A 14,112-nucleotide genomic window follows, 5' to 3' on the forward strand; every position below is an offset into this window, starting at 1 on the left:
CTGAAAATAATCTGGATAAAAGTTTATGTTCCCTGTTATTTATGGCATGTTTTCTCTGCTTTATTTTGTTCAAATGATGTTCCGAATGTTTTTTCTGCCTTCACATATCTTGATTAGTCTCATTTACATTTATATTTAACCTTGGCTGTATGTATATTTGGGTTTCAGCTCATGGTTTCACTGTAGATATACAGGGAGTGCAGAATTATTAGGCAAGTTGTATTTTTGAGGATTAATTTTATTATTGAACTACAACCATGTTCTCAATGAACCCAAAAAACTCATTAATATCAAAGCTGAATAGTTTTGGAAGTAGTTTTTAGTTTGTTTTTAGTTATAGCTATTTTAGGGGGATATCTGTGTGTGCAGGTGACTTTTACTGTGCATAATTATTAGGCAACTTAACAAAAAACAAATATATACCCATTTCAATTATTTATTTTTACCAGTGAAACCAATATAACATCTCAACATTCACAAATATACATTTCTGACATTCAAAAACAAAACAAAAACAAATCAGTGACCAATATAGCCACCTTTCTTTGCAAGGACACTCAAAAGCCTGCCATCCATGGATTCTGTCAGTGTTTTGATCTGTTCACCATCAACATTGCGTGCAGCAGCAACCACAGCCTCCCAGACACTGTTCAGAGAGGTGTACTGTTTTCCCTCCTTGTAAATCTCACATTTGATGATGGACCACAGGTTCTCAATGGGGTTCAGATCAGGTGAACAAGGAGGCCATGTCATTAGATTTTCTTCTTTTATACCCTTTCTTGCCAGCCACGCTGTGGAGTACTTGGACGCGTGTGATGGAGCATTGTCCTGCATGAAAATCATGTTTTTCTTGAAGGATGCAGACTTCTTCCTGTACCACTGCTTGAAGAAGGTGTCTTCCAGAAACTGGCATTAGGACTGGGAGTTGAGCTTGACTCCATCCTCAACCCGAAAAGGCCCCACAAGCTCATCTTTGATGATACCAGCCCAAACCAGTACTCCACCTCCACCTTGCTGGCGTCTAAGTCGGACTGGAGCTCTCTGCCCTTTACCAATCCAGCCACGGGCCCATCCATCTGGCCCATCAAGACTCACTCTCATTTCATCAGTCCATAAAACCTTAGAAAAATCAGTCTTGAGATATTTCTTGGCCCAGTCTTGACGTTTCAGCTTGTGTGTCTTGTTCAGTGGTGGTCGTCTTTCAGCCTTTCTTACCTTGGCCATGTCTCTGAGTATTGCACACCTTGTGCTTTTGGGCACTCCAGTGATGTTGCAGCTCTGAAATATGGCCAAACTGGTGGCAAGTGGCATCTTGGCAGCTGCACGCTTGACTTTTCTCAGTTCATGGGCAGTTATTTTGCGCCTTGGTTTTTCCACACGCTTCTTGCGACCCTGTTGACTATTTTGAATGAAACGCTTGATTGTTCGATGATCACGCTTCGGAAGCTTTGCAAATTTAAGAGTGCTGCATCCCTCTGCAAGATATCTCACTATTTTTTACTTTTCTGAGCCTGTCAAGTCCTTCTTTTGACCCATTTTGCCAAAGGAAAGGAAGTTGCCTAATAATTATGCACACCTGATATAGGGTGTTGATGTCATTAGACCACACCCCTTCTCATTACAGAGATGCACATCACCTAATATGCTTAATTGGTAGTAGGCTTTCGAGCCTATACAGCTTGGAGTAAGACAACATGCATAAAGAGGATGATGTGGTCAAAATACTAATTTGCCTAATAATTCTGCACTCCCTGTAGGTTAGAGATCAGATCAGAACCCTGCATTTATAAACTGGAATTTTTAACGCTCATATAGTTAGTCCTTGTCTATTTATAATTCTTATCATAGTCCTATGAGTTCTTATGCATATGACAGCATTCCCTGTTTTTTAAACTATCTATTTATCTAGTACTGACTGTGACACTGTTTAGCATGTAAAAGGAATATATCCCATACAGAAGCCAGACCTCAGTTAGGGTGAAGATTAAATAGTACTGTTATGTGTTTTTATGGTACTCCAGTGGGCTGGGTTTGTGTATCTCAGTGTATAACAGTGCAGTTTTATGGCCTTATGAAAGGGGCTCCTTTGCTCAGTTACATAGGAATACATATATACAATTCAGTAGGCATTTAAATTTTGTCAAGGGTGCATCAGTTGTTTTTTTGTTTTGTTTTTTTCCATTATTAAGTGCTAGGGGTATTTTATATAATATCATTATCAGAGTAGAAGCTTTGCTCTGTATTTGCCCCATCCCCCTATAGATCCCAGTAGTTATGTCATTATGTCAGCGTAGTCCTTCTGGGGCACTCCTAAATAAGCATAGAGCACACTAGCTCAGTTTTACCAGAGCAATGGCTAAGCCCTTTTTTTTTTTTTTTTTTTTTTTTCTTCTCTATAACCCTTTTACAGTCTCCTCCATGTATATGTGTACGGCATATTTTAACTGGCCCTTCCCTATAGTTGGGTTACTATTTCTTAGTCCTTTATAGATGATCATTAACATATATATTTTTTTTAATATATGAGCTGAATATATAAGCTGTGTTTTATTTATGATTTGGGGGTCCAAAAGTGACCTCAGTATTTGAAGCATAAGACATGGTATTGATTACTATGTTACAATAATCTTTAACAGGTCTATAAGGGATCTGATATTAATATAATCCTCCTGTAATTTTCTTTTCTTTTTGATAGATGTATTGGAAGCCCAAAAGTGGCTTCACTTTTGTAACAGGAGGTAGAAAGCCTGAGGATTTGTATTAGTTAGTTTTTTGCTTTATTTGACCATACGGCAACTATTTAGAAAATATTGGCTGAGCTATTGTATTCTATTTTATGGTTTATATATGCATTTATCTGCTTATAGGACAGCCCATTACCACTGGTATTCTATTTTATTGTTCATGTATACATTTATCTACTCATATGCCGTTCCATTGCTATGGAATATATTATCTACAAGTTTGTATTTATCTTAATCCTCAATAAAAATATTTAAAAAAAAAAATAAAAAAAAAAATGCTATTCTAGCACAAATATTTAATCCCATAACTATGTGGAAGATGCTTTATTGGAGATAATTGGTAGATATGTGATACTGCTTTCCAGTAGAAGATGTAGATTCTCCTTAAAGGACATTAAACTCATTTTGCTTTTGTGTAAAAACTGTTCTTGTCACACGCTCCCTAGAAATGCCTAAAAATTCTGTAACCTGCAAATTCTGCAAATCAAATAGCTGGTTTAGGTAATATGCAGCATTGTTATAACCTACGATACATATTTAGTTTCTTGGCTTCTATAGGGAGTGTGGAACAAAGCACAGTGTTTAAAGGGACATGAAACCCCACATTGTTTATTCATAATTCAGAGAGAGCATACAATTTTACAACTTTTCAATTGACTTCTATTATCTAATTTGATTTGTTCTTTTGATAGACTTTGTTGGAAAACATACCTAGGTGCTGTTGATTGGTGACTGCACATAGATGCCTCTTGTCATGGGCTCATCTGATGTGTTCATCTAGCTCCCAGTAGTGCATTGCTGCACCTTTAACAAATGGGAATGAAGCAAAAGTTGTTTAAAATTGTATGCTATATCTGAATCATGAAAAAATAAATAAATTGGGGTTTATGTCCCTTTAAGTTCTTTAAAAGGGTAATATTTATGACTAATACATGTAGTTTTGCAATTGAGGAAAAGAGAATATTAATGTTTTAATTCAATTTATTTTTAAAACGATGATTGTGACTTTATACACAGGTACAGAGCCATTGTGAAACCCTTGCAATTGCAGACCTCAGATGCTGTTTTGAAGACATGTGGCAAAGCTGTTTGTGTTTGGATCATTTCCATGCTCCTTGCTGCTCCAGAAGCTGTGTTCTCAGATTTGTATGAATTTGGCAGCTCAGAAAAAAATAGCACTTTTGAAGCCTGTGCTCCATATCCAGTCTCTGAAAAGATTCTGCAAGAGACACATTCCCTAATATGCTTCCTGGTATTCTACATTGTTCCCCTGTCAATCATTTCTGCATATTACTTCCTTATTGCAAAAACCCTGTACAAAAGTACTTTCAACATGCCAGCTGAAGAGCACACTCACGCCCGAAAACAGGTTAGTTGCCTAGTTATAACTGCAAAAGAAATAACAAGCTGTACAGATGGATAACACTGTAATACTACAAATAACACTTTATTTGTAAAACAGGCAGTGCTTTGCCACTCTCTTCAAATGTTTTCCTGTGCTTTATAAATTTCTAGAATTGTCTAAATACTCCAAGCACATCTGTGATCTCTTCTAAGAAAAAGCTTTGAATGCAGTATATATTAAATAGATATTAAAAAGCCTCTTGCTTGTCTCGCAATCCATAGAGAGGACAAAAAGCTAATTCTGTAACATAGGTTTTCAAAATGCTGCAAATCAAATAGCTGGTTTAGGCAGTTTGCAGCATTTTGTAAACCTAACTTACATAAGTCCCTTTTTTGGCCTGTCTATAAAGCCCTGAGACAATCCATGTTTTTTACACAACAGAGATGTTTTAGTATCCCTTTAAAGGGACAGTCAAGTATAAATTAAACTTTCATTATTCAGATAGGACTTTTAATTTTAATTGACTTTCCAATTTACTTTTATCATCAAATTTGCTTTTTTCTCTTGGTATTATTAGTTTAAACTAAACATAGGTAGGCTCATATGCTAATTTCTAAGCCTTTGAGGGCTGCCTCTTATCACATGCTTTTTAAATCTCTTTTCAACACAAAGAGACAGAAAGTACACGTGGGCTATAAAGATAACACTGTGTTCAGGCAAAGAAAGTTATTTAAGATCTAGCACAACACACTGCTAAATTTAAGACAATAGATAGTAAACAGTCACAGTCATGTGATCAGGGGGCTGGAAGAAGGTTCCTAGATATAAGGTAATCACAAAGGTAAAAAGTACATTAATATAAATGTGTTGGTTGTGCAAAACTGGGGAATGGGTAATAAAGGGATTATCTATCTCTTAAAACAATAACAATTCTATGGTTGACTGTCCCTTTAATAGGTACTATGTTATAGGCTTTTTCTTAGGAGAGATTGCAGATGTGCCTGGAGTATTTAGACAATTATAGGAATTTATAAAGCCCAAAAAAAAAAGCATTCCAAGAGAGTTGAAAGGCACTGCCTGTCCTTTTAATTAATTTAGTTATACCATGTATATGAAGGAGCACTATTTAAACATGTATAAATGTATTTCTTGTACAATAAAAGGTTAATGTAAAGCTGTTTGAACAAACAAAAAGAACATGTCTGTGCACAGCTGGTCTGTGGGATACGGGTTCACTGGCTGATATGCAATCATCCCACAGTCTTATTGCTAAACAGTGACATCACAACCCACAAGTATCCAACAAAGAACATGGTTTTGTTTTGTCTTTTAGTACAGGAACTTCTGATTCAGAAAAAAAAAATAAAAAATACTGTGAAACCTTTTTACATTTCCTATTATACAGTAGGTACAACAATAAAAACATATTTTATTGTCTTGTTAACCCTTTAAGGACACAGCTTTCAGTTTGTTCAATTGTTTTATGACGGATAAATTCCGTCATATGTCCTTAAGAGGTTAATGCTGTTATAAACATTGGGCTATATGTCTACAAGAAAAAAAAGTATGTGCCTCACTTAAATGGACATCAAAGTATTTTTATAAATGCTTCAGAAATTAAGCACCACATTGCAAAATACATGCATACAAACTAATGGATAAATTACGAGTTTTTGTCGGTAAGGCTTGCGGTGCTAACGAGCAGTTTATGCTCACCGCTCACCTACAAAAAACGCTGGTATTACAGGTTTTTACAAACCCGGCGTTAGCCGCTAAAAAGTGAGCGTAGAGCAAAATTTAGCTCCACCTCAATACCAGCACTGCTTACGGTAGCGGTAAGCAGGTAAAACGTGCTTGTGCACGATTTCCCCATATGAATCAATGGGGCAGAACCGGCTGAAAAAACCTAACACCTGCAAAAAAGCAGCATTCAGCTCCTAACGCAGCCCCATTGATTCCTATGGGGAAAGAAAATGTATGTCTACACCTAACACCCTAACATGAACCTTGAGTCTAAACACCCCTAATCTTACACTTATTAACCCCTAATCTGCCGTCCCCGACATCGCCGACACCTGCTTTATATTATTAACCCCTAATCTGCTGCTCCGGACACCGCCGCCACCTACATTATACTTATGAACACCTAATCTGCTGCCCCCAACATTGCCGAACCCTACATTTTATTTATTAACCCCTACTCTTCCGCCCCCAATGTCTCCGCCACCTAACTACACTTATTAACCCCTAATCTGTGCCGCCGCCAACGTCGCCGCCACTATAATAAATATATTAACCCCTAAACCCAAGTCTAACCCTAACCCTAACACCCCCCTAACTTAAATATAATTTAAAATAATCTAAATAAAATAACTTTAATTAACTAAATTATTCATATTTAAAACTAAATACTTACCTATAAAATAAACCCTAAACACTACACTATAATTAAATTATAAAATAATTACAATTTTTTTTAACTAATTACACCTAATCTAACCCCCCAAATAAAAAAAAGCCCCCCAAAATAATAAAAATCCCTACCCTATACTAAATTACAAATAGCCCTTAAAAGGGCTTTTTGCGGGGCATTGCCCCAAAGTAATCAGCTCTTTTACCTGTAAAAAAAAAATACAATACCCCCCCACATTAAAACCCACCACCCACACACCCAACCCTACACTAAAACCCACCCAATCCCCCCTTAATAAAACCTAACACTAACCCCTTGAAGATCACCCTACCTTGAGACGGCCAGAAGTCTTCATCCTATCCGGGCAGAAGAGGTCCTCCAGACGGCCAGAAGTCTTCATCCTATCCGGGCAGAAGAGGTCCTCCAGACGGACAGTAGTCTTCATCCAGACGGCATCTTCTATCTTCATCCCAGCGCTACGGAATTTGGCAGCGCTATACAAATAAATGATAATAATAATAATAATCCATCCGGAGCGGAGCGGGTCCATCTTCAAGACATCCGACGCGGAGCATCCTCTTCCTTCCTTCCGACTAACACTAAATGACAGTAACTTTAAATGACGTCATCCAAGATGGTGTCCCTTCAATTCCGATTGGCTGATAGACTAATGTTTGCGAGGCGGGAGTGCGGCGGTTTAGGGGTTCATATATTTATTAAAGTGGTGTCGATGTCCGGTTGGCAGATTAGGGGTTACAATTTTTATTTAAGTGTTTGCGATGTGGGGGGGGGGGGCTCGGTTTAGGGGTTAATAGGTAGTTTATGGGTGTTAGTGTACTTTTTAGCACTTTAGTTAAGAGTTTTATGTTACGGCATTAGCCCATAAAACTCTTAACTACTGACTTTTAAATGCGGTATCAGTCTTGACAGGAGAGGCTGTACCGCTCACTTTTTCCAAGACTCGTAATACCGGCGTTAGGCAAGTCCCTTTGAAAAGATAGGATACGCAATTGACGTAAGTGGATTTGCGGTATGTTCGAGTCGCGGAAAAAGAGTGAGCGGTACACCTGTACCTGCCAGACTCGTAATACCAGCGGGCGTTAAAAAGCAGCGTTGGGACCTCTCAACGCTGCTTTTTAACCCTAACGCAAGACTCGTAATCTAGGTGTAATTGTTTTAAAAGTATTTAAAACTGCTATCTTGTTAGCAATATTTACAGTACAGGAACCATCATGGTTTGCAGTGGAGGGACATTAGGTAGCAGAGCAGCTAAAAACTAGAATATAATGGATATTACTCACCATGCTATTGTATTTCCAACTGAGCCTGCAGCTCCTTTCAAAGCTGTTCTCTAATGTTAGCCCTTAACAGATGCCAGCCAAGCTCTACATCTTCATACTGCGTGCCGCCATCTTGTAGCTCAGGTATTCTTGCATCCTGTGACAGGAACTGTTCACAATCACGCATCCTAAAGTAACACTGCCAGCTTTTTGATAGCTGTATTGTGTGCTTTGAGTTAATGTGCACAATACAGTGAAGAAGCTTTACATGTTTGCAGTTATTTTACACAGTTTAAAAGTTACATTCAAAAGTCCTCAGGAACAATATAGAGCAAAGCGAAAATGTAAAGCTCCCTCGATGTATCATGTATACAAATCTAGAGTGCAGAATATAGTTGCAGTTGTCACTCCCCTACCCATAATCCCCATCCATTCGACTGAAGAGAAATGAAAAAAGGAATAACGCAAAGGTGTAGAGGTGCCTGAGGTTCAGTCAAAAATAACTGTCTTAATTAAGGGTGGGATCATGGACTCTCCATATCCGGAAAGAAAGAAATTTTTCAGGTAAGCATACATTTTGTTTTCTTTCCTAAAATATGGAGAGTCCACAACGTAATTCCAATTACTAGTGGGAACCAATACCCAAGCTAGAGAACACAGAATGAATAGGGAGGGAGAACAATACAGGCAGACCTAAACAGAAGGCACCACCGCTTGAAGAACCTTTCTCCCAAAAGAGGCCTCAGCCGAAGCAAAAGTATCAAATTTGGAAAATTTGGAAAAAGTATGCAGAGAGGACCAAGTTGTAGCCTTGCAAATCTGTTCCACAGAAGCTTCATTTTTGAAAGTCCAAGAAGAGGAGACAGCCTTAGTGGAATGAGCTGTAATTCTCTCAGGAGGCTGCTGACCAGCAGTCTCAAAAGCAAAACAAATTATACTTCTCAACCAGGGGGAAAGAGAAGTAGCAGTAGCCTTCTGACCCTTACACTTTCCAGAGAAACAAACAAACAGGGCAGAAGACTGGCGAAAATCCTTAGTCGTCTGAAGGTAGAATTTTAGAGCACGCGCCACATCCAAGTTGTGCAACAGACGTTCCTTATGAGAAGGATTAGAACAGAGAGAAGAAACAACAATTTCCTGATTAATATTTCTATCTGATACCACTTTCGGAAGAAAACCCAATTTAGTACAAAGAACCGCCTTATCTGCATGAAAGATAAGGTAAGGCGAATCACACTGCAAAGTCGAGAGTTCCGAAATTCTCTGAGCAGAAGAGATAGCAATAAAAAACAAAACCTTCCAAGATAACACCTTAATATCTATAGAATGCATAGGCTCAAATGGAGCCTGCTGTAAAACTTTAAGAACAAGGTTAAGGCTCCAAGGAGGAGCAACAGGTTTAAACACAGGCCTGATTCTGACCAGGGCCTGACAAAAAGATCAAACATCTGGCACATTTGCCAGACGCTTATGTAAAAGAATAGATAAAGCAGAAATCTGACCTTTCAGAGAACTGACTGACAACCCTTTCTCCAGACCTTCCAGGTTGATTGCATCAGCCAATAGGATTTTTTAACCTTTAATTCCTTTTGGCTGATATCCTTTAAAGGAACCTTCATTCTTTGTTAGCCGTCGTCAGAAGAGGATGCTCCTCGCCGGATGTCTTGAAGATGGAGCCGCTTCGTGCCGGATGGCTGAAGATAGAAGATGTCGTCTGGATGAAGACTTCTGCCGGCTTGGATGAAGACTTCAACCCATTTAGATGAAGGCTTCTGCCGGCTTCACTGAGGACTTCTGCCGCTTCGTTGAGGATGGATGTCCGGTCTTCAAAAACTGTAAGTGGATCTTCGGGGTTAGTGTTAGTTTTTTTTAAGGGTTTATTGGTGGGGTTTTATTTTTAGCTTAGGGTTTGGGCTGAAAAAAGAGCTAAATGTCCTTCCAAATGCCCTTTTCAGGGCAATGGGGAGCTTAGGTTTTTTAGATAGTATTTTATTTGGGGGGTTTGGTTGTGTGGGTGGTGGGTTTTACTGTTGGGGTGTTGTTTGTATTTACAGGTAAAAGAGCCGATTTCTTTGGGGCAATGCCCCGCAAAAGGCCCTTTTAAGGGCTATTGGTAGTTTAGTTTAGGCTAGGGTTTTTTTTTATTTTGGGGGGGCTTTTTTATTTTGATAGGGCTAATAGATTAGGTGTAATTAGTTTAAATATTTGATCATTTATTTTTTATTTTGTGTAATTTAGTGTTTGTTTGTTTTTGTAATTTAGTTAATTTTATTTAATTAATGTAATTTATTTAATTTTAGTGTAAGGTTAGGTGTTAGTGCAACTCAGGTTAGGTTTTATTTTGCAGGTAACTTTGTATTTATTTTAACTAGGTAGCTAGTAAATAGTTAATAACTATTAACTAACTAGTCTACCTAGTTAAAATAAATACAAAGTTACCTGTAAAATAAAAATAAAACCTAAGATAGCTACAATGTAACTATTAGTTATATTGTAGCTAGCTTAGGGTTTATTTTACAGGTAAGTATTTAGTCTTAAATAGGAATTATTTAGTTATTAATTTAAATTTTTATTTAGATTTATTTAATTATGTTCAAGTTAGTGGGTGTTAGGGTTAGATTTAGGGTTAGATTTAGGGGTTAATAACTTTAGTATAGTAGCGGGGACATTGGGGGCGGCAGATTAGGGGTTAATAAATGTAGGTAGGTGGTGGCGATGTTAGGGACAGCAGATTAGGGGTTAATAAGTGTAGGTAGGTAGCGACGACATTGGGGCAGCAGACTAGGGGTTAATAAGTGTAGGTAGGTGGCGGCGACATTAGGGGCGGCAGATTAGGGGTTAATAAGTGTAGGTAGGTGGCGGCGACATTGGTGGCCTCAGATTAGGGGTTAATAAGTGTAGTTAGGTGGCGGCGACATTGGGGGCGGCAGATTAGGGGTTAATAAGTGTAGGTAGGTGGCGGCGATGTTCGGGGGTGGCAGATTAGGGGTTAATAACTGTAATATAGGTTTCGGCGATGTCGGGGCGGCAGATTAGGGATGTTTAGACTCGGGGTTTATATAAGGGTGTTAGGTGTAAACATAAATTTTGTTTCCCCATAGGAATCAATGGGGCTGCGTTTACGCTCCTTTATTTGGAGGTGTTAGGCTTTTTTTCAGCCGGCTCTCCCCATTGATGTCTATGAGGAAATCATGCACGAGCACGTAAAACCAGCTCAAAGCAGTGCTGGTATTTGAGTGCAGTATGGAGCTCAATTTTGCTCAACACTGACTTATTGCCTGCTAACGCCGGGTTTTTGCAAACCTGTAATAGCAGCGCTATAGGGTGGTGAGCGGTGACAATAACTTAATAACCAAATAGTGAAGCCAAAGCTTCAAGATAGAGAAAGTGCGCTAACAAGCTGAAAGTATACACACCATATAAGGAATTGAAGTGAAAATTTAATAAACATATAGAATAAGATACACAAATATATACACTAAAAATAGGGACGTCTCCCTGTAATGTAAATAAAACTAGGAAAAAATCCTAATGAAAAAACAGGTTAAAACCTATAAATGATGAATAATGCAGATACTAATTGATAATCTATGACATAAAAAAAGATATAGCATAAAAATGATAATTAAAAGATATGGCATAACAGTGATATCATAAAATAAAACTTTAAAGACAAGCACCAAGTTCATATGTATCAACACAGTGCAGGTGGCCGTATGCAAATGAATGCCGATATTGGAACAGTGGAAAGAAAATAACGGCTTGTACCACAAATAGATACAGTTTACTGTACCGTAAGTCAAGAGAGTGTTCAGAGGGTGTTACCGAGGAGAAGAAATCCTTCGGTCAAGGCTTGGACCGCAGCTGCAGTAACTGCCGTTCCTGGAGATAGAAGTGTGCAAACCTCTGCACATGTGAGTCGGCGTCTGACGTCACAGGCTTCTCATCGGCTCCTCTCAGGGTGTTACTCGCTGCTCCAGCAGCGTAAAGGAAAAGCAGCTGATTGCTGTGTCCTGGTGGGAACTTTCTGTGAAGGCAGACTTGGCTGCTGTAGGTATGTTTAATGATCCAATACAGTGTCACAGTGTCACAAATGCAAGCGACGTGTTTCGCCCTCCCTTGGGCTTTATCAAGATAATCTTTATCTTGATAAAGCCCAAGGGAGGGCGAAACACGCATTTGTGACACTGTGACACTGTGACTTTGAAACAGCAAGGGATATTTCAGTACAGCCTGTACTGCAACTTTAAACCCGGGTTACCAGCATCTTTGAATATCCCAAGGTGAGGGATAACTTGTGCCCCACTATTGTATTGGATCATTAAACATACCTACAGCAGCCAAGTCTGCCTTCACAGAAAGTTCCCACCAGGACACAGCAATCAGCTGCTTTTCCTTTACGCTGCTGGAGCAGCGAGTAACACCCTGAGAGGAGCCGATGAGAAGCCTGTGACGTCAGACGCCGACTCACATGTGCAGAGGTTTGCACACTTCTATCTCCAGGAACGGCAGTTACTGCAGCTGCGGTCCAAGCCTTGACCGAAGGATTTCTTCTCCTCGGTAACACCCTCTGAACACTCTCTTGACTTACGGTACAGTAAACTGTATCTATTTGTGGTACAAGCCGTTATTTTCTTTCCACTGTTCCAATATCGGCATTCATTTGCATACGGCCACCTGCACTGTGTTGATACATATGAACTTGGTGCTTGTCTTTTAAGTTTTATTTTATTTTATGATATCACTGTTATGCCATATCTTTTAATTATCATTTTTATGCTATATCTTTTTTATGTCATAGATTATCAATTAGTATCTGCATTATTCATCATTTATAGGTTTTAACCTGTTTTTTCATTAGGATTTTTTCCTAGTTGTATTTACATTACAGGGAGACGTCCCTATTTTTAGTGTATATATTTGTGTATCTTATTCTATATGTTTATTAAATTTTCACTTCAATTCCTTATATGGTGTGTATACTTTCAGCTTGTTAGCGCACTTTCTCTATCTTGAAGCTTTGGCTTCACTATTTGGTTATTAACTTGTATTTGATACATACAGAGATTGTATCTTTAGAGTAGTGTTTAGCAATACCTTCCTTTAGCGCGCACTAATCCACCCAATTTGATTTGGTGACAATAACTTGCAAGTTAGCACTGAGCTGCTCATAACGCAAAACTCGTAATCTAGCCGATAGTATATATAATATAAAGAACATGTACTATAAAAAAAAAAGGGTTAATAATATTTTAAATATTTCTTAAAGTATAATCGACAATATTAAAAATAATGGCATTTTTACTATATACTTTTTGAGTTGCTCGTTCGTCTATAGGAGTGGCGAGACTTAGATCATCTCTCCAGAGAGGAGAGCTTTAGATCATCAGCCACTTAGCCAGAACAGAGAAAATATTTGATGATCTGATGATTTGCTGCTATAATCCTGTTAAAAGGATAGCTGTGTTAAAACAGTATTTTTTAAGCAAAAAAACTGAGAATTTGCGTATCTAATTTGCATAACTTACCCAGAATTCTCTTGTGCATTGGTAACATTGTATATGAGTTATTTATGGGGAAAAAGCAAGTGGGGATTCTTGCCTAGATGTGCTAATTTCCTATGCAAATATATTGATTTAATTTTGAGACATGGAGGATTTTAATTTCAGTTTTTTATCTCCCCCCATAATTTTAATGAATTTATATATATATATATATATATATATATATATACAGTATCCCACAAAAGTGATTAAACCCCTTTACATTTTTGTAAATATTTTATTATATCTTTTCATGTGACAACACTGAAGAAATGAAACTTTGCTACAATGTAAAGTAGTGAGTGTACAGCCTGTATAACAGTGTAAATTTTCTGTCCCCTCAAAATAACTCAACACACAGCCATTAATGTCTAAACCGTTGGCAACAAAAGTGAGTACACCTCTAAGTGGAAATGTCCAAATTAAGCCCAAAGTGCCAATATTTTGTCTGGCCACCATTATTTTCCAGCACTGCCGTAATCCTTTTGGGCATGGAGTTCACCAGAGTTTCACAGGTTGCCACTGGAGTCCTCTTCCACTCCTCCATGATGACATCACAGAGCTGGTGGATGTTAGAGACCTTGCACTCCCCCACCTTACGTTTGAGGATTCCCCGACAGATGCTCAATAGGGTTTAGGTCTGGAGACATGCTTGGCCAGTCCATCACCTTTGCCCTTAGCTTTTTTAGCAAGGCAGTGGTCGTCTTGGAGGTGTGTTTGGGGTCGTTATCATGTTGGAATACTGCCCTTCGGCCCAGTCTCCGAAGGGAGGGGATCATGCTATGCT

General features: G+C 38.4%; 1 protein-coding gene across 1 annotated transcript in view; it reads left to right on the plus strand.

Annotated features, from left to right (window-relative positions):
* The window catches only part of BRS3 (bombesin receptor subtype 3), a 162,228-nt gene that overhangs the window by 130,463 nt on the left and 17,653 nt on the right, over positions 1–14,112 (plus strand). The window contains exon 2 of the mRNA XM_053691818.1: positions 3,762–4,113. Coding sequence (XP_053547793.1) covers positions 3,762–4,113 — 352 coding nt within the window. The remainder of the gene's footprint in view (positions 1–3,761; positions 4,114–14,112) is intronic.

Source organism: Bombina bombina, chromosome 1, assembly GCF_027579735.1.
Source record: "Bombina bombina isolate aBomBom1 chromosome 1, aBomBom1.pri, whole genome shotgun sequence".
Classification (NCBI taxonomy): Eukaryota; Metazoa; Chordata; class Amphibia; order Anura; family Bombinatoridae; genus Bombina; species Bombina bombina.